The sequence below is a fragment of the Bos indicus x Bos taurus genome, chromosome 7, assembly GCF_003369695.1.
Source record: "Bos indicus x Bos taurus breed Angus x Brahman F1 hybrid chromosome 7, Bos_hybrid_MaternalHap_v2.0, whole genome shotgun sequence".
Classification (NCBI taxonomy): Eukaryota; Metazoa; Chordata; class Mammalia; order Artiodactyla; family Bovidae; genus Bos; species Bos indicus x Bos taurus.
The window spans coordinates 88,078,752-88,099,612 of record NC_040082.1 but is presented as its reverse complement, the minus strand read 5'-3'; the positions used below and the strand labels follow the sequence as shown (position 1 = coordinate 88,099,612).

Here is a 20,861-nt window from a genome sequence, read left to right as displayed (position 1 = left end):
CCTCAAACAAAACCTGGTTTTATTAGCATGGAAGATGGGGAATGATGCTAGCAAAGCAATGGACCACTGCTTTCCCTGTAGTAGTAATATTCACATGGCAGCATCTCTCACTAGATTGTAAGCCCATGTGGGCAGAGACTGTGTCTTGTTCTTTGTATCCCTGGTGCCTTACACCATACCTGACACATAGTAGTTGCTCAATAAATGATCAGTTCAGTGAAACAGCAAGTGAAAGTATATGTGTATTCAGCACATTTAATTTTTTAAGTCTTTATATAGTGATTCCTTTGCTCTTTAATAATATGGATCTGTTATCTCAACAAAATAACTGAAGGTAGACCCAACTGTCAGTCAGGATACAAGTTTTTGGAGAGACTGTCCTTCCAGGATTCAGCTCAAGCCCAGATGATAAAAGTTCTCGTGGAATTGACAGTGAGCCTTTCAGCTGGAATCCACATGAGAGGAGCCTGCCCAGCCCTTCCCAGAATAGTTGATCTATCTCTCTGGCCCCCCATTCAGCATTGCAAAGAGACTTTGTATGAGGAGGCTTGGGATCTGCCTCATGGAAATAAGCACCATGAACACTAAACCTGATCTCTCCATTCCTCCTTCCAATAATGCTATAAAATTTTCCAGCAGAACTTTTTTTTTTTTTTTTTAACATTTACTCATCATGTCCCACCTAGATTTTATATTCCTCCTGTGAATGGCATCTCTTCCATGCAGCCCTCCAAGCTGGAAGCCTGGGAGTCCTCAAAACTGCCTCTTCCTTATTTCATCTCATTTCTTTCTGAATCTCTCTTAGAACTGCTTACTTGACCCTGTCTCTGCCACCACTCTAAGCGTAGCCCCTTTTCTGCTCTCCTATGGACTGGTCAGATCCTTCTGATTGGTTTTGCTGCTTCTAGTCTTAACATTCTTAAAAACCATGTTCACGTTTCTCTTGGAAAGAACTTTATAAAATGTGTATTCAGCTGTGTTACTGCCCTGTATAAAAATCTTCAGTGTCTTCCTACTATCTTCCTCTAAAACTGCCCTGTCCACCAATTCAGCTTCATCCGTCACCTCCTTGGCCTCCTATTTCACGAAACGACAAAAGAAACCACTTGGATTTCCTTTTTCACACTCTGCCATTTCTCACTCCTGTGGCTGTGTTCATGGGGTTGCCTCTGCCCGGCATGCCCTTCACCCGCCTCTCCTTAGCTGGTTAACTCCTGCTTGTCCTTTAACACTCCCCTAATTTGGGAAGGCTTCCCTGAGTTAGGTGCCCTTCCTCCTGAGTATTCCGTTCTCTCTAATAATTGCCCACTGTGCCTCCTCTGCTGGATACCAGCATGCACTCCCCAAGGGTAGGGGCACTCGTGATTCCTCTTTGTGCCCTCGGTGCCTGGCACAGAGTGAGGACCTCATTCATTTCTGTTGACTGGCTAAATTGGGGAGTAAGAAGGGGATGAGGTGGCTTTCAGATATATCAAATAAGCTGACAGGCTGTTACAGTAACTCTGACTTTTTAAATAGGCCTGTTTTTATGTCAGTATTTCTATTCCCACATGCCTGTCTACTTCTACCATGTATGCTATGAATGTTGTGTTATACTCCTGATAAAGATGTATTCTGCGTTTGGTTTTTAGGTTAAAGCCATTCACATCCACTCTGATATGTTCTCAGTTCAAAATGGCTTGCTGACACCGACCCTAAAGGCTAAGAGACCTGAGCTGAGAGAGTACTTCAAAAAACAAATAGAAGAGCTTTACTCAACCTCCATGTGAAGTTCAAGGAAAGTTCTTCTCGGTATAATGGACAATGTAGCAATATTATAGTTGTTCTTGAAAGTAACAAGTCAGAATGATGCAGCTGAAAATGAAAAGCATGTGACCTTATGACTGAGCCTTTTCCTGTCTCTAGAGATCTTTAACAATATTTTCTCTCTCATCACTGAGTACACTTTATTTTTATTACAATGATATTGTAGCAAGCTGCTAAAAATATCACAAGTGGCATTGTAAAAAAATCGACTTTTCTTAAGAACTGTGTACCACTAAAAGTAATATATTCTCAATGTTCACAGAACTTCTATTAAATATAAAAGAAAAACATAACTGATACATTGTACTTAATTATTTTTGAAATAGTAAACAGGTATGGCAAATACTGAGGCAAGGTGGACTGCCTTATTCGATAACTGATGGACAAAATCACAATTAAATTAGACTTAAATGAAAACTAATACAGAATCTTGCTGAAACAGACATGATACATAACTTCTACATAACTTTATAGCTACATAACTTCAGATTCTTTAAACATAATAATCCTTATTGGTTTGAAAACGTTTTCTGTCCAATTTTTACTTTTATTTATGATGAATGCAAATTCAGACATTCTTAAATGTTATATTTACATAACATTTTACAAAGACTTTTCAATCCATTTCCTTATTTATTAAGCTTATTAAAATATTAGGAACTACCCAGAAGTAGTGTAATATACAACTATTTCAAGGATAGTATGTGTATATTCATGGATGTCTTACCACATGTATTATGAAAGATGTCTGTTGACTCTACATTGGATGGAGCTTTAGGGAAGACTTGGGATAAGAAACCCAGAATTATTTCTCACGGTGGGCAGCAATTAATATACCAAATTTCCTTGCTGGGTTCTTCCAGTCTTCCATTTTCAACATGTCTATGCCAGGCCTGGGAAACATGTGGCAATAATTCTGAACAGTTTCTCTTTCTTCCAATAAGACTGTCAAGGCAGGATGTAGGGAGGAGGGGAATGTCATCTCCAAATAAAATAATTTTTCAACAACGTAAGTTTGAAGAACCTCTTCAAAATACCCCTAGAAAACTACTTAAGTCCATCACAGATAACTGTCTCCTTGGGGAATAATTTCATGCATAGAATCTCTAAATGCTTCTAAATACCCATGAAAACCTCCTCTCTTGTATTATGTGCTTAAATACTTCTTGTACCTGGGTGCCAACAATGTCATATAGTTAAAGCCCAGCATGAACAGCAATTAAGTCCCAAGCTACAGACTGCATCTGAAGAAGAAACTGTCCCTAGGAAAGTGTTTTTAAAGTGTTTTAATCTGTAGAGCCAGGATCTGAAAATAGACAGGGGCAGTGGTCACAGTCCAGAAGCTCCTTTCACCGGGAGCAAATCCATACTGTCAATAAGGCTGTGGGTTAGAAACTGCATAATCACACAGGCTTACTAGATGAATCTGCACCAGAGATGATACATTTCAGTCTTTGCAATAGTGGACCAACCCCAGTTTTGTTTGATGTATTTATCCAGTCTTCTACATATTCCTTTACTGGACTCTCTCTGCAGTCCCACTGCTCACACTTAAGATTTGACTTATGGTAAATAACCCAGTTCTATGCACATTATTCTATGCACACTAACTTTAAAGGCATTTCTAAACAAACAAATACTAAAAATGTCCAAGGCCACATCTACATAACATTAATTTTTTATATTTAATATATATTTGACTAATTAAAAGAAAATTGCTACCTGGATATTCATTGCTATAAAATTGCTATTGGATATTCATACTATCTTAAAGGCGAGTAGCTTCACGTCTTGAAGAAAATGAAGCTGTTTCCCTTTGTCCTTCCACTCAACTAAATTTCATGTTTATCTTTGTTTACAAAGGATTTTAAACAGTGTAATTTTAAGCAAATAATTTTGATTTTATTTTGATTCCACTTTTACCTAGTAATAGAGATAATTGATTATGGGTAACTTAAGATTTCTTTTCCTCACTTTAAAGATCTTAAGTTTCTATTTAGCCTTCCTAATCCTCATGAAAACCGTCACACTTGGGCATATAAACAGGTTCTTGCAGATGTGCTGAGAAAAGTAAACAGCAGGCCTTAAATATATTGCATGTACATTTATTTTTTCCTCTGTTTAACTACTGAATTTTTTAATAAAATAGAAATGAAACAGTATGTGTTAACGAAAGAAAATCCTTCTTGCCTCAGATTTTCCAACTTTATTTTGAGGGGAAAAAGTTGGTATTTCTCTTTAACCAAAAATAGAAAAAGGCTATGTACTTAAGATATTTACATTCATAGTGGACATCAATCCAATTTAAATCCGAAGTATAACAGCAGTCAATTACTTAAGCATAAACATGTTTTTAAATGTTTGGCCTTTTTTCTGTTTCTCATTCAAATTTGTTGGTAATTCTCACATTTTACAAACTGATATTGTTGTTTATAAAGATATAAAGTAGAATATACACCATTTTCTTTCCTTTTGCCATAAAAGTCGTCTTTGTATTGTATTGTGATTTTCCTCCAGATGAGAGAGGAAACTGACCAGGTGTGGTGTGCAGGCCTAGCCTCACATATTAGGAACTCAAGAACTCAGGAATCTAAGGAATAAATACCCAGTCTCCCTCACATAAGCAGGTCAACTTTCCATTCTAAATTTAGGTAAAACTGCAAGCATGAAAAAAACAGAATTTTTCATTGCAATTTTTATAGTCAGGTAGTGTTTTAGCAACTTGAAGTCAGCACTTAATTTGATTGTATTACCCATCAAAGAGTCGCTAATCTTTTCTGTTTTTAGCAGTAAAGGAAATGAATTATTCTTTATTTTCCAAATGTATTAATATAAAGCACAAATGTGATGTAGTTACTTAGAATACAAAATACTATGAAATGAATGTAAAGAATGGAAAACTGTATTTTTGCATGAAAACAGACCACTTACAAACTTAATATCTCAGGAAAAATGAAAAATTATATATAAAATTGATAAACTATATGTTGAATTAAGTTGGTATATTTTCTTGCCTGTTTCTATTTTAAGAAAGCATATACGTGAAAAGAAAAACATGATCCCGGTAGTCAGAATTTTCTAAGTATGCTACAAGGTCCTTTCTGTGAATCTACAGTTAACCACAGTAAGAATGGAATTAGCATTCAAGTGAGGACAAAGCCCTAATGAGAACACATAAATGGTTATAACCCAGAGGCAATAGATACATATTACCTGGAGGCAAGCACTTCTAAACTTGGTCCAAACGAAAGGTTTTCATGGGGTGACAGTGGCTTTTAAACATTCGACAGATTATTTTTATTTTTCTTGTTAAGTCACTGCAGCAGTTGCATGAAGGGGAAATGGATATTTTTTGAAGAATTGCTTATTCTACTTTCAATTTTTAAAAATTGAGGAAATTTAAAAGTTACCTTTTAAATATGCATAAAAGTATATTAACTGTAATTATATTTTTAGTTGCTTTGTTATAATAGCATGCATATCAAATATACAATGCATTTATGAAAACTTTTGTAAAAAAATAAAGATTTTTTTTGTTTCTCAAAGTTTCTTATAATTACTATTTTATAAATTTATTTAGCATAATCCTCTGATGTTAGTATATTTGGTGATCACTGGTCATAATGCTTATGGTAATTCTGGTTGATTATAATAGAATCAAGCTATACCACTAGGCAACCTACTCTACATCCTTTGTAAGGATCCCCAAACTCCGAAGACTTATGGTCCCCCCAGAGAAGCTCTCCTTTGCCTTGCACATTTGCTATTATCAAATGTGTCCTGGATTTAAGTGTATCCAGGATTTAATTCATTTTTATATTTTAAAAGAACACACGATTGTATTCAAATTTTCCATCACGATGGCCCTTAAACAGTATTTCCATGTCTTTTACCCGTACACACTGAGTACGCTCTTAAAATGGTATATTCTGCAGTCTAAATTATGCAGATTTTGCTTTCTCCATATATTTGCTACCATCTACTCCTCTCTGTTTTCAAAGCTTTTAGTGTATAGCTGGGGCCCCTCTCATCTCTCGTCTGGAATATTACAGTGCTTTTAAAGTTAGTCTTCCTGTTCCACGTCAGCTTCCTCACATTTGAGTCAGGGCAGTGTTTCTAAATTGAAAATCTGGTCATGCCACTCTCCTGCTTAGTATTCCTTCAGTGACTTCCCATAGTTTCTAGGATAAAGTTCAGGCTCCCTGGTTCAGCACATAAGGCCCAGGGTCTCTTCTCCAGTCCTTCCTCCAAAGAGTCTTGGTTCCAGTTATGCCAACTACTTTTTGCAGTGGCCTAAAAGCATCATGATTTTAGTCTCCTTTTCATAGAATACCCTTTCCTTTAATCTCCCTAATTCCTATCATTCACCTCTTATATCTCAGTTCAACTACCCTTTTCTCTAAGAAGCTTCCCATATGGTTGCATGGTTGACTGACCCTCTGCCACATGCCCACTAAGACTAAGTTGCTTGTGGTTGTAGCCCCAGCACAGAAAGTCTGTACCATCATGGAGGCTCAAGAAATGTCTGTTGAATAAAAATCCCCTTGGTCCTTTTACATATGTTGCATAGTATTAAGACTGCAGTACTTGAAGATACTTTCCATTTATCACTTATTTTTTCCCAGTCCTGTGGACTAAGCAAAAATAAGCTGATTTTCAGTTGAACCCTAAATCCTGTGGATGGTACCACAAATGAAACTGCTCAGAGCTCAGGTTGCAAGGGTTTGGTGGGGGGGTCACTTGATAAGAAAATGGTATTCTGAAAGATTTCCTCTGGGCTCCAGGGAATCCTATATACATGAACTGGCTGTTTTCCCAAAAGCTTTCTTCAGAAATCTCTTAAAAATTTGGAATCTGTTTGCCCATAGAAGTTAGCATTTCCATGACTTCCAAATCTAGTCAAAACAATCATATGACTGAACTGAAACACTGAAAGCAGAATTCTAAAGTATAGATATGGAAACAATATAACAGGAAAATGGAAGATGTTCAATTTAACACTTAGGACTGAATGCTTGAGGATAGAGTGGAGGGAGATAGATGACTGCGTTGAGATACCTCCGCCCTACTTCACCCTTTTGTAGGGGACACATTTCTTTCTCCTTGTGTAGGCTGGGCAGGCGGAGCTTTAAATTGACCAAGTCTGACTGTAGTCTCTTCTCTTCCCCTTGCTACTTAAGGCTTCAAGCTCTTTTCCTTGCTCTCCTCCCGTATTCCTTTCCCAGCCATGTGTTGGGAGGAATGGGAGCATGACAAGCACACTAGCCAAATGTTAGGAGATTCATGCCACCTATGCCAACCTTCTGTCCTAATGAGCCTCCTAAGACAGGTGTCCTAATTGCTCACCTTTGAATTGAGGGGACAACCAGATCATCTCTAAGGACACTTTTGGCCCAAGAAATGACACCGGAGGTTATTTCAAGTTTTGAAGCCCTGGGCATTAACTCCCATAAATCTTGACTTGATGGAACCTCAGCGAATATAATTCAGTATAGAGAGGGTTCTAGAGAATAGGGCCATCAAAGGGCAGATCAGCTTTTGCTTCAAGCTGTTTTCCTTTTTCACCATTTCTTCCATTTCTATGTCTTAGGCATTCCAGGATCCATACCTCCTAAAAATTCATTTAAGAACCCCACAATTAAAAAAAAAAAAAACATTCTCCAGTGGGAGAGAAGGGAGCCTGGAAAGCTGGCTTGTAAACTACAGACTGCCTGTCAGCATGTATGGATGTGACTAGAGAAAGGATGTTGAAATATGATAATTGCTTTATACAACAACAAAACTGTGAGGTCCTTGACTATTTAGAACCGTTTCTAATTCACTTTTGTACCCCACGACCTACCATAATGCCTGACACAGAGTAAGGTGCTGACTAAGTACTAATTCAGTGACTCAAAGCACTATATGTAATAAAGTAAGCATGGCTGCCCTCTATTCTTTACAAAGTTAAGTTTTAATAATTAATTATTAAGTGACTTTCTATGAGCAGATTTTGAATTAAAAAATCCAGTGATTTTATTATAAAAACATTGTGGCTATATGTGTGCTTCATTTCAGCTCAGTTCAGTCACTCAGTCGTGTCCAACTCTTTGCGACCCCATGAACCACAGCACGCCAAGCCTCCATGTCCATCAGCAACTCCTGGAGTTTACTCAAACTCATGTCCATCGAGTCAGTGATGCCATCCAGCCATCTCATCCTCTGTCATCCCCTTCTCCTGCCCCCAATCCCTCCCAGCATCAGGGTCTTTTCCAATGAGTCAACTCTTCACATGAGGTGGCCAAAGTATTGGAGTTTCAGCTTTAGCATCAGTCCTTCCAATGAACATACACAATATTGGAGCATCACAAAAGAAGTCTGAGTTTTTCTAATTTCATCTATACAAATAGCATGTTTTAATGTTGTGAAATGTCATTTTTTAAAAGTAAGAAGATGGTTATTATATACACAATATGTTTATCAGATGCAGCCAGATGGTCTGTCCTCAGTGTATGGAGTGAGTGGTCATTCCCATGTTACTCCCTTTGGGCAGAGAAAAAGACCTGAGCCTCAGGGCACTAGGAGGGGAGCCCTTGTGGAACTCTCTGCCTTAACCACAAGGCTACTAAGAGATGTCCGGGAGGTAGGTAGCTTCTAGGCAGGGGCTCAGAGATTCTGCTTGTCCCTGAGAAGAAACCTCCTGGAACCTAAGCACTTCTAATGCTTGGTTAGACTCTCAAGTTACCAAGGCTCCACAGCAAATTGGCGGCTCTAGGGACTGAGGTTCTCAGAAAACATTCCCTGTCACTGTAATGTGCTTTCATTCCTCTCTCACCTTCCTACACTGAGTCAGGCTTCCCCCTGGGAAGACTGTGTGCTTAGACACCTCAAACTCCATTACCATGGCCTTCCTGGTAATGTTGCTAAGGAGACTGGCCCAAGTATCAGTACCAGGTGTTGGGCCCAGCGGACTAGTCTTCCCAGAAGCCACCACGTTACCGCGTCTTCCCAGAAGCCGCCGCGCAACTTCCCGGAGATAAAAAGGCGGGAGTGAGGCAGGCCGCTCCAGGCCAGGGTGGGGGTTGGCGCTGTAGGCCTTTTGGTTTTTCTCACCTTTTTAATTCCTCTCTGGGTGCCCCGCAGGCCTGGACTCTGGTTCCACAGGACTGTAGCTAGGTTCCGCAGAAAGACGACGAGACAGGCCGTCCAGGGCTAAGAGGCCTCTTGGGGCCTGGCGGTGGGGTGGCAATGTGGTCATTAGGGGTCTATACCCGCAAAAAGCAGGCCCGCGGTAGGCTCAACCTAACCCCAACGACAGGTCTAGGTGCCCAGGCCAAGGCGGAGGCCCCGTCACGGTCCGGCCGAAAGCTCTTTGCCCACTGTAAGCTCCGCGGGGCTGGCTCATGGCGCAGGCTGCGGGGTGGACAAGAACCAAGGGCGGGGGCGGTTGGGCCTCAACCCCAGGGTTCCCCCAAAGCCTGCAGGCAGGCCTCTGGGGCTTTTATCCTGAAACGTGTCACCCTATCTGTAGGCCTGAAAAGAAATGGCAAAACGCGTGGTTTGCAGAGAATCGCGGAAAAATCTGAGCGGAGTGGTCAGGGAGGTGACAGCTCTCGGCCACCGAGGTGTGTATACACAAGTAACAGCCCCATGCCTCTGGCCACCTCAAAATTTCAGTCCTGATTTGATCCTAATAACCTCTCATTCTAAGAGTCAATGAAGAAGAAGAGTCAGTGAAAGAAATAATGTGTTCTGATTTAGCTCTTCTCAGAACACAGAACTGGGAATTTGACTTAGGAAAGAGAGATATTTTGTTTTAAAGAAGGAAATTTGGCCAAGTTGCCTAAAGGCAAATGCGATATAATCTCCAGGAAAGCATTCCCGGCGTATTGTGTGTTGATACAATTCACACACTATGTTCTGGTGGCTAATGATGACCCCCATAGAGCCTTTCAGATTCTAAACAGTGTGAACAGTGATCTGGAGTGTGGAGAGCCAAGTCCAGACACTACAAACTAATTGTGTTGTTTGTTTGTTAGCACTGAGTTAAAAGCTACAGGAGAGAAAAACCTGCATGAAAATAGCACTAGTGAAGAGACCCAGGATGAGAAGATTGCTCTATTGAGTGTACGTATGTTTCTCCTCTGGTCCTTGGATAAACTTAGTGTAGAGACTAGTGGTACCTAATGTACCTCTGAAAGAAAGTATAATATGATCTTTGTTCAATAGAGACTACATAACTTTCCAGTGTTTTTATACATACTGATGCTGTGGCTTTAGATAGGGCCTTGAATTTCTGATTCTGATAGACTCATAGCCATGCATTTTTATTTTTCTTTCCTTTGTCAAAGATTTAAGAAATATTCCTTACTGGCTAATTTTCTGTGTGACAAATATTAAGTGCTTCTTAGTAATTCTGCTATGTTTGGTAGCACACATTTCGAAGCCATTTTCATGTTTTCTCATTTGACTTACATTAACAATTAGAAACAGAGGATTCATTATCATTAGAATATTATACAACTTCCTGATCTAATGTACTTAATGTGGATTCTGTAAAATATTTTACAGATGTATAACAGTAGTTTGGGCTTCCCTGGTGGTTCCTATGGTAAAGAATCTGCCTGCAATGCAGGAGACCTGGGATTGATCCCTGGGTGGGGAAGATCCCCTGGAGAAGGAAATGGCTACACACTCTAGTGTTCTTGCCTGGAGCAGTAGTTTGGAGAAACTCAGATTTTAAAAATTGCTTGTGACTCATATGACATTGGAGAAGGCAATGGCAACCCACTCCAGTACTGTTGCCTGGCAAATCCCATGGACGGAGGAGCCTGGTAGGCTGCAGTCCATGGGGTCTCTAGGAGTCGGACACGACTGAGTGACTTCACTTTCCCTTTTCACTTTCATGCATTGGAGAAGGAAATGGCAACCCACTCCAGGGTTCTTGCCTGGAGAATCCCAGGGACGGGGAAGCCTGGTGGGCTGCCATCTATGGTGTTGCACAGAGTCGGACACGACTGAAGTGACTTAGCAGCAGCAGCAGCAGCAGCAGCATATGACATTAGCATTAAATTTGATAGTCACAATCCAGCTTTTTAGCTTGCATATTTCTCTATGACAAGTTTTTTTGGGGAGGGCAACTTTGACAAAATACATTTCCCCAGATTTTAGCGGTGTTAAGTATCCCTAACAGATGATTCAAGATGTGCAAAAAGAATATTTAAGCAGTTCCTTTCAATTTTTGTATTTTCCTTCCATTTATTTTTTCCTGTGCCTTTAAAAACGTTTTTTTTTTTTTTTTTTACAAATTATTGTATAAATTCCTCTAACATTAAATAATCTTCAAAAATATGATTTTTAGTGTCTGCTTAGTGCTTTGTCATATATAGTCATATTTTAATTTCTATAACTATTTTTTGTGGTTGAGAGGTTGAGATTGTTTCCAAGGTTTTGCTGTTTTAGATATCAGTAGATATCCTACCACAGAAATTGTTTTTATATACCTCAAATTGTTATCCTAAGATAAATATGTTGCAATGGGTCAAGGGTTGGATTATGTTTAAAATTTTTATTTTATTTATTTCATTCTGTCCAGTTGGCACCATCTTATCTGAAACTTAAAAATATAGATATAGATAAAGATATATAGATATATTTGATAGATGAAAAGTAGCATGTTGTTTACTTTCCATTTCTTTGAATGCTAGTAAAGTTGATAGTTTTTCTCATTTTATTGGCCATTTGTGTAACTTTGTGAAATACTTATTTGTTATTTATTGAAGATAGTTGTACTTTACACACATATGTAACAAATATTTCCACATTTGTTTGTTTGCCTTTTATTTTACTTTTGGTATTTTAGATTTATTTATCAATCATTTTCTTTTTATTTATTTTGCTTTAGTATTTAGAGGGGAAAAAATTCCTTCTTGCCTAGGGGATCAGAAAAATATTCATCTTTATCTTCTTGTTGCTGGTTTATCAGGGACTTCCCTTCCCTGGCAGCTCAGCTGGTAAAGAATCTGCCTGTAGTGCAGGGGACCCCAGTTGGATTTCTGGGTCAGGAAGATCCACTGGAGAAGGGCTAGGCTGCCCACTTAAGTATTCTTGAGCTTCCCTGGTGGTTCAGACAGTAAAGAATCCTCCTGCAATATGGGAGACCTGGGTTCTATCCCTGGGTGGGGAAGATCCCCTGAAGGGAAAGTCTACCCACTCCAGTATTCTGGTCTGGAGGATTCCATGGACTATATAAGTCCATGGGGTCACAAAGAGTTGGACATGACTGAGTGACTTTGACTTTCATAACTGAGTGACTTTCATTTTCACTTTGCTGGCTTATCCCACAATAGTTATTGACTAGTATATTTTTTGACACCCTAGATATGTCCACAGTATTATATTTTAAGATTTAATATTATATATCAGATTACATCTATATCAATAAGCTGAAAAATGTTTTAAATATGAAAGTGATACACAAAGTTAACATTAGTTTTACATTTTTAAAATAACCAAATAAATTTTTTTATAATATTATAATATAAAAATATTCCATCTCATAATTTGTGCTATATGTTTAATTCTTGTTTCACATAGGAGTCAGTGACAGATGATCTCCAGGCTGATAGTAGTAATTCATCAAATAGTAAACAAGTAACAGGTAAGACTGGCAATGTGAACTCCTTCAACTTACTTTCTTACAAACATAAACATCCATTTGTATCTGTCTTATCTTCCCATCTCAGTAGAAAAGATGTCTTTCTCCTGGTCCAAGTTGAATCCTTCTGCCTGTGCTCTGGACTTCATCCTCAAAGCCTTCAAACACAATTGTGATAAGTGTTACAAAAGTGAGGTAGACTTGACTGTAACTGAATTTAGTTGAAGAGATTAGGGAAGGCTTCCATGAGGGAGTGGTAATCTACTTGAGATCTGAAGAAAAGTAGAGCTTAACTATACAGAAAGATGAATAAAGAGACATCCAGGCAGAGGGAACAGAGGAGGAAATGTGATAATAAGATAAGGTTGGACAGACGAGACCTTCCATAGCCTTGCAGGCCATGCCAAAGATATTTATCTTTGGAGCAGCAGGAAGCTGCTGAAGTCTTTTAAATAGGGAATAATATGATCATATTAGTTACTGTATGGGAAGAAGCAGAGTGGATGTAAATAGGCATCTTTTGGGACTGCAGTAGTAAAGGGGAGGAATGATGGCACTGGAAATGGAAAGAAGTGGATATACGTATGGTTATTGTAGGAAATGAAATTGACAGAATTTACAGATGAAGTTTGAAGATGGAGGTGTCAAAGGTGACATGTGTTTCTGGTTTGCATAACTGAGTGTAAGGTGGTGCTGCCATTCACTGAAAAAAATCTTGTTTGAAGGAAAAATCATAAATTCTCTCTTTAATATATTAAGTAATGGGTGCCTTTAAGATGACTAGTAATTCAAATAGGGAGTTGAATATGGAGGGCTGCTGATAGAATTTTGGTGTAATTGAACTTATTTTTGAAAACAAAGAAGGATGTCATTACTACACTAAGCCTGAGGAATTCTTAAAGACAGATGAGATCGGACTGATAAATATATGAAGAGCAGAGAAAAAACACTGAAGAGGTAAGAGTAGCTCTGGAGATACACTTAACTCAAAACACTTGGTCAATAAATGTGAAACACTATAATAGATGGGACCCTGAAGGAGTTGTCAAGACGATGGATTAAGCACTACATTTAGGCAGTGTATGACCTGGCCCCCTACTCATCCCTTTCTTATATTGGAACACCGGCAACTTAGTGCTTGCTGCCAGGTCAGAACCCTAGGAATTACTGCCTAGCAAAGTGAACTAAGACTTCATTTTTGCTCCTTAGGATCAATGTTGGAGCTGGAGAGAGAAGCAGAAGAGTCTGAAGTAACTCCAGATTGCCATACGGATAGCAAAGGGACAGAAAAGTTAAAAAATATAGATTATGCTATACTTGTTAATCCCAGGGAAAAGATACATAATGGCTCTCTGAAATGGGAATTCTGATATAGGAGACTTCCAGTGTGGATACTAACCAAATAGGGCAGTGCCCCCATGTAACCTAGGGCTTCCTAGGTGGCTCAGTGGTAAAGAACCTGCCAGCCAATTCAGGAGATGTGGGTTCAATCCCTGAGTAGAGAAGATCCCTTGGAGGAGGAAATGGCAACCTACTCCAGTATTCTTGTCTAGAAAATCCAATGAACAGAGGAGCCTGGTGGGCTACAGTCTATAGGGTCACAAAGAATCAGACACAGCTTAGCAACTGAGCTTGCATGCACTCCCGTGTAGCCTACAATCCCCAGAAAATACAGGAGAACATCCCCACTCAGAACATAAGTCCCCAGAATATCTCATCACTCTTCTAAAATCTCCAGAGGTAGGTTGTTTTTTCAGAATCTATATTCTCTGCCATATAAACAGAAATTCTCAAATACACATATGAACAGACAATCGAAAACAGTCAAATCTTTGAAGAATACCAATGCCATGGAAGAGAGATCACAAATGCACCAAACCAAAGAATCAAAACCTGAAGGGATGATAGTAAACTTTAAATAACTCTTTAGAGACAAGAGGTAATTGAATCCATAATGTAATCAGCTGCTATAAAAAATTATAGTCCCTGGAAACTAAAAATATAAAATTTTAAAACAATAAATCAACCTAATGTATTCAGCTGAAAATCAAATTAGCTAGGTAGAAAATACAGGAATTTTCTTAAAATATAGTGTAAAAGAACATGGAAGATGCTTAACAAACACTTTTCCCTCCTTCTTCCTTATTTGCCTAGTAACTTCTGCTACTTCTTCAAATACAGATTCAGGTGCCATCTCTTTTGGAAGCCTCTCCTGACTGCTCTTCTCTCTTTCTAGATGAGTTGTTCTTTCCTGGTAGTTCCATGGCACTGTCACAGGACTCGAAACAACAGTATAATATTTGTTCATCTAGGCCCTAAAGCTGTTAAGAATAAGCACTGCCTTTTATCTTCCTATTCCATGCTTGAGACATAATATAATTTTAAATGCTTGTTGAATGAGTTTTCTACTCTATTTAGAGGGAATAAACAATTTTATCATAATCAATATTTTAAGAAATTATAGTTTAGATATATGATAAATGTCCTTGGTTAGTAGCTTTATCAAGTTGATGTGTGAAAAGTATGAGAAAATAGAAGATAGACTGTCTCTAATTAACAAACTAGCTGTATCTGAGTTTGTTTGATATTTGATTGATATTTGAAACCTAGAATACGTTATACTACAATAAAATATAAATGGTTAGGTTTTGAGCAACCCACAGAATTCTATTTAACATATAATTGTTTTAATTCTGTCTTGGAATCTAGAAAATTTGCAACATGATTAAAATTAACTCAGGATTTCATATTTAATCTGGAGGATTGACCAGATTTAGTTATTCCTTCTGAAAACACTAAAATATCAATAAAGGCATAAAAACGGCATAAGGCCATAATGTAGACAAAAAGAGAAGAAACCTTAGCTGATAAGAGATAATCAACAAAAGTTTGGAATCTGCAATGTAAATGAATTAAGTTGAATCGGACACGACTGAGCCACTGAACTGAACTGAATGTAAAAAAAAGGCTGAAACTAGGACAAACCATGAAGTGAAATGACACAGGCTGAAGTTCAGGAATTAGAGACATCACATATCCCACGTATTTGTGAAGGAATAGGTTGAGATAATGTTGAAAATAGGATTTTGGAAATCTTTAAAAGTAGCAGTTAGATACTATGATCCCTCCCCCAAGACGATGTAGCCAGGCAGCTACTCTTATTCCCACCATGGCTGTCCAGAGACACTGAAGCAAAGGGATGCTCAGTACTGCTGAGGGCAGGGGTGCTATACTGAAAACTAGCAGTGAGGTGTGGGAGGAGGAGGGAAGGGAATTAAGTAAAGTCTGTTCATTTACCTCAGACTCAGGAAAATACACCCCAGTTAAAAGCCTAGAGGGTTCCTCTCTTGGAAACTTCTCTGACCAGGAGAAGACCTATATTCTGGCAGTAATGACCTGGTTCCTGTCCAAGTACCCTTCAGTAAAGCCCATACTGCTTCCTAAACCTCACTTATGAATCCAGTTTCCAGCCGCTCTTTAGTGCCTCATTCTTAAATATTTAAGAATTACCAGACATTTAAGGAATTATACAAATTTAGTATGTATAAAATAAAAGTTAGATACCAAATAAAAAGAAACTTGAAGAACACAGACAATGCAAGAAAAAAACCTTTTAAGTCATATTTTCATTATTATCCTCAGTGTGATGAAGAAACATGTCTGTGAAACGAGTGTAGGCTACAAAAAAAAGGAGCATTCAGGGAACAAAAAGAATTCTTAAAAATATGAAATCAGGAATAAAACTTTCTATGAAGGATTGGATGATCAATTTAAGGAAATACTCCAAAAGTTGAACAGATGTTAAAGAGAAGATAAAAGAAATAGTGATGACACAACTCTGTGAGTAAACTAAAGCCCACCAGACTGTATCCTTTAAAAGATTGGGATTTATGGAATATGAATTGTATTTCAATAAAGCTGCTATTTTAAAAAGAAAAATTATAACCTGAGTCCAGGCATTCTAATATCTGAAAAACAGTAGTTCCAGATATTATAAAGCAAATAGGAATGGAATTATTAAGCACATGAAACTAGAAATTTTTTTAGAATTCAAAGTGATCATGAGTATACATATTTTTCATTTTTATTTTTTAATATAAATTTATCTACTTTAATTGGAGGCTAATACTTTACAATATTGTATTGGTTTTGCCATACATTGACATGAATCCACCATGGGTGTACATGTGTTCCCCATCCTGAACCCTCCTCCCACCTCCCTCCCCATCCCATCCCTCTGGGTCATCCCAGTGCACCAGCCCTGAGCATCCTGTATCATGCATCAAACCTGGACTGGTGATTCGTTTCACATATGATAATATACATGTTTCAATGCCATTCTCTCAAATCATCCCATCCTTGCCCTCTCCCACAGAGTCCAAAAGACTGTTCTATACATCTGTGTCTCTTTTGCTGTCTTGCATACAGGGTTATCACTACCATCTTTCTAAATTCCATATATACGCGTTATTATACTGTATTGGTGTTTTTCTTTCTGGCTTACTTCACTCTGCATAATAGGCTCCAGTTTTATCCACCTCATTAGAACTGATTCAAATGTATTCTTTTTAATGGCTGAGTAATACTCCATTGTGTATATGTACCACCGCTTTCTTATCCATTCATCTGCTGATGGACATTTAGGTTGCTTCCATGTCCTGGCTATTATAAACAGTGCTGTGATGAACATTGGGATACACGTGTCTCTTTCAGTTCTGGTTTCCTCAGTGTGTATGCCCAGCAGTGGGATTGCTGGGTCGTATGGCAGTTCTATTTCCAGATTTTTAAGGAATCTCCACACTGTTCTCCATAGTGGCTGTACTAGTTTGCATTCCCACCAACAGTGTAAGAGGGTTCCCTTTTCTCCGCACCCTCTCCAGCATTTATTGCTTGTAGACTTTTGGATCGCAGCCATTCTGACTGGCATGAAATGGTACCTCATTGTGGTTTTGATTTGCATTTCTCTGATAATGAGTGATGTTGAGCATCTTTTCATGTGTTTGTTAGCCATCTGTATGTCTTCTTTGGAGAAATGTCTGTTTAGTTTTTTGGCCCATTTTTTGATTGGGTCATTTATTTTTCTGGAATTGAGCTGCAGGAGTTGCTTGTATATTTTTGGGATTAATTCTTTGTCAGTTGCTTCATTTGCTATTATTTTCTCCGATTCTGAAGGCTGCCTTTTCACCTTGCTTATAGTTTCCTATGTTGTGCAGAAGCTTTTAATTAGGTCCCATTTATTTATTTTTGCTTTTATTTCCAATATTCTGGGAGATGGGTCACAGAGGATCCTGCTATGATGTATGTCATAGAGTGTTTTGCCTATGTTCTCCTCTAGGAATTTTATAGTTTCTGGTCTTACATTTAGATCTGGTCTTATGTTTAATCCATTTTGAGTTTACTTTTGTGTATGGTGTTAGAAAGTGTTCTAGTTTCATTCTTTTACAAGTGGTTGACCACTTTTCCCAGCACCACTTATTAAAAAGATTCTCTTTTCTCCATTGTATATTCTTGCCTCCTTTGTCAAAGATAAGATGTCCATAGGTGCATGGATTTATCTCTGGGCTTTCTATTTTGTTCCACTGATCTATATTTCTGTCTTTGTGCCAGTACCATACTGTCTTGATGACTGTGGCTTTGTAGTAGAGCCTGAAGTCAGGCAGGTTGATTCCTCCAGTTCCATTCTTCTTTCTCAAGATTGCTTTGGCTATTCGAGGTTTTTTGTATTTCCATACAAATTGTGAAATTATTTGTTCTACCTCTGTGAAAAATACCGCTGGTAGCTTGATAGGGATTACACTGAATCTGTAGATTGCATTGGGTAGTATACTTATTTTCACTATATTGATTCTTCTGATCCATGAACACAGTATATTTCTCCATCTATTAGTGTCCTCTTTGATTTCTTTCACCAGTGTTTTATAATTTTCTATATATAGGTCTTCTGTTTCTTTGGGTAGATATATTCCCAAGTATTTTATTCTTATTGTTGCAATGGTGAATGAAATTGTTTCCTTAATTTCTCTTTCTATTTTCTCATTATTAGTGTCTAGGAATGCAAGGGATTTCTGTGTGTTGATTTTATATGCTGCAACTTTACTATATTCATTGATTAGCTCTAGTAATTTTCTTGTGGAGTCTTTAGGGTTTTCTATGTACAGGATCATGTCATCTGCAAACAGTGAGAGTTTTATTTCTTCTTTTCCAATTTGGATTCCTTTTATTTCTTTTTCTGCTCTGATTGCTGTGGCCAAAACTTCCAAAACTATGTTGAATAGTAGTGGTGAGAGTGGGCACCCTTGTCTTGTTCCTAACTTTAGGGGAAATGCTTTCAATTTTTCACCATTGAGGATAATGTTTGCTGTGGATTTGTCATATATAGCTTTTATTATGTTGAGGTATGTTCCTCCTAGTCCTGCTTTCTGGAGGGTTTTTATCATAAATGGATGTTGAATTTTGTCAAAGGCTTTCTCTGCATCTATTGAGATAATCATATGGTTTTTATTTTTCAGTTGTTAATATGGTGTACTACATTGATTGATTTGTGGATATTAAAGAATCCTTGCATCCCTGAGATAAAGCCCACTTGGTCATGGTGTATGATCTTTTTAATGTGTTGTTGGATTCTGTTTGCTAGAATTTTGTTAAGGATTTTTGCATCTATGTTCATCAGTGACATTGCTCTGTAGTTTTCTTTTTTTTGTGGCATCTTTGTCAGGTTTTGGTATTAGGGTGATGGTGGCCTCATAGAATGAGTTTGGAAGTTTACCTTCCTCTGCAATTTTCTGGAAGAGTTTGAGTAGGAATTTAGCTCTTCCTAAATTTTTGGTAGAATTCAGCTGTGAATCCATCTGGTCCTGGGCTTTTAGAATTCAGCTGTGAAGCCATATGGTCCTGGGCTTTTGTTTGCTGGAAGATTTCTGATTACAGTTTCAATTTCCATGCTTATGATGTGTCTGTTAAGATTTTCTATTTCTTCCTGGTTCAGTTTTGGAAAGTTGTACTTTTGTAGGAATTTGTCCATTTCTTCCAAGTTGTCCATTTTACTGGCCTATAGTTGCTGATAGTAGTCTCTTATGATCCTTTGTATTTCTATGTTGTCTGTTATGATGTCTCCATTTTCATTATTAATTTTATTGATTTGGTTTTTCTCCCTTTGTTTCCTGATGAGTCTGGCTAATGGTTTGTCAAGTTTATTTATCTTCTCAAAGAAGCAGCTTTTGGCTTTGTTGATTTTTGCTATGATCTCTTTTGTGTGTCTTGCATTTATTTCTGCCTTAATTTTTCAGATTTCTTTCTTTCTACTAACCCTGGGGTTTTTCATTTCTTCCTTTTCTAATTGCTTTAGGTGTAGAGTTAGGTTATTTATTTGACTTTTTTCTTATTTCTTCAGGTATGCCTATATTGCTGTGAACCATTCCCTTAGCACTGCTTTTACAGTGTCCCACAGGTTTTGGGTTGTTGTGTTTTCATTTTCATTCTTTTCTATGCATATTTTGATTTCTTTTATTATTTCTTCTGTGATTTGTTGGTTATTCAGCAGCGTGTTGTTCAGCCTCCATATGTTGGAATTTTTAATAGTTTTTCTCCTGTAATTGTGATCTAATCTTACTGCATTGTGGTCAGAAAAGATGCTTGGAATAATTTCAATTTTTTTGAATTTACCAAGGCTAGATTTATGACCCAGGATATGATCTATGCTGGAGAAGGTTCCTTGTGCGCTTGATAAAAAGGTGAAATTCATTGTTTTGGGGTGAAATATCCTATAGATATCAGTTAGGTCTAACTGGTCTGTCGTATCATTTAAAGTTTGTGTTTCCTTGCTAATTTTCTGTTTAGTTGATCTATCCATAGGTGTGAGTGGGGTATTAATGTCTCCCACTATTATTGTGTTATTGTTAATTTCCCCTTTCATACTTGTTAGCATTTGTCTTATATATTGCAGTGCTCCTATGTTGGGTGCATATGTATTTATAATTGTTATATCTTCTTCTTGGATTGATCCTTTGATCATTATGTAGTATCCTTCTTTGTCTCTTTTCACAGACTTTGTTTTAAAGTCTATTTCATCTGATATGAGTATTGCTACTCCTCCTTTCTTTTGGTCTCTATTTGCATGGAATATCTTTTTCCAGCCCTTCACTTTCAGTCTGAATGTGTCCCTTGTTTTGAGGTGGGTCTCTTGTAGACAACATATATAGGGGTCTTGTTTTTGTATCCATTCAGCCAGTTTTTGTCTTTTGGTTGGGGCATTCAACCCATTTACATTTGCGGTAATTATTGATAAGTATGACATCACTGACTCAATGGACATGAGTTTGAGTGAACTCCGGGAGATGGTGATGGACAGGGAGGCCTAGTGTGCTGCAATTCATGGGGTCGCAAAGAGTCAGACACAACTGAGTGACTGAACTGAACTGAA

General features: G+C 37.9%; 2 protein-coding genes across 6 annotated transcripts in view; both read left to right on the top strand.

Annotated features, from left to right (window-relative positions):
* The window catches only part of ACSL6 (acyl-CoA synthetase long chain family member 6), a 66,102-nt gene extending 60,751 nt beyond the window's left edge, over positions 1–5,351 (top strand). For all 5 annotated transcript variants that reach the window (XM_027547069.1, XM_027547066.1, XM_027547068.1 and 2 more), the window contains one exon: positions 1,632–5,351. In XM_027547069.1, the coding sequence (XP_027402870.1) occupies positions 1,632–1,769 (138 nt within the window). In that variant the 3' untranslated portion in view covers positions 1,770–5,351. The remainder of the gene's footprint in view (positions 1–1,631) is intronic.
* Positions 5,352–9,033: 3,682 nt separating this feature from the next.
* The window catches only part of MEIKIN (meiotic kinetochore factor), a 125,694-nt gene continuing 113,866 nt past the window's right edge, over positions 9,034–20,861 (top strand). The window contains exons 1-4 of the mRNA XM_027548558.1: positions 9,034–9,145; positions 9,317–9,410; positions 9,825–9,912; positions 12,382–12,445. Of these exons, the coding sequence (XP_027404359.1) occupies positions 9,034–9,145; positions 9,317–9,410; positions 9,825–9,912; positions 12,382–12,445 (358 nt within the window). The remainder of the gene's footprint in view (positions 9,146–9,316; positions 9,411–9,824; positions 9,913–12,381; positions 12,446–20,861) is intronic.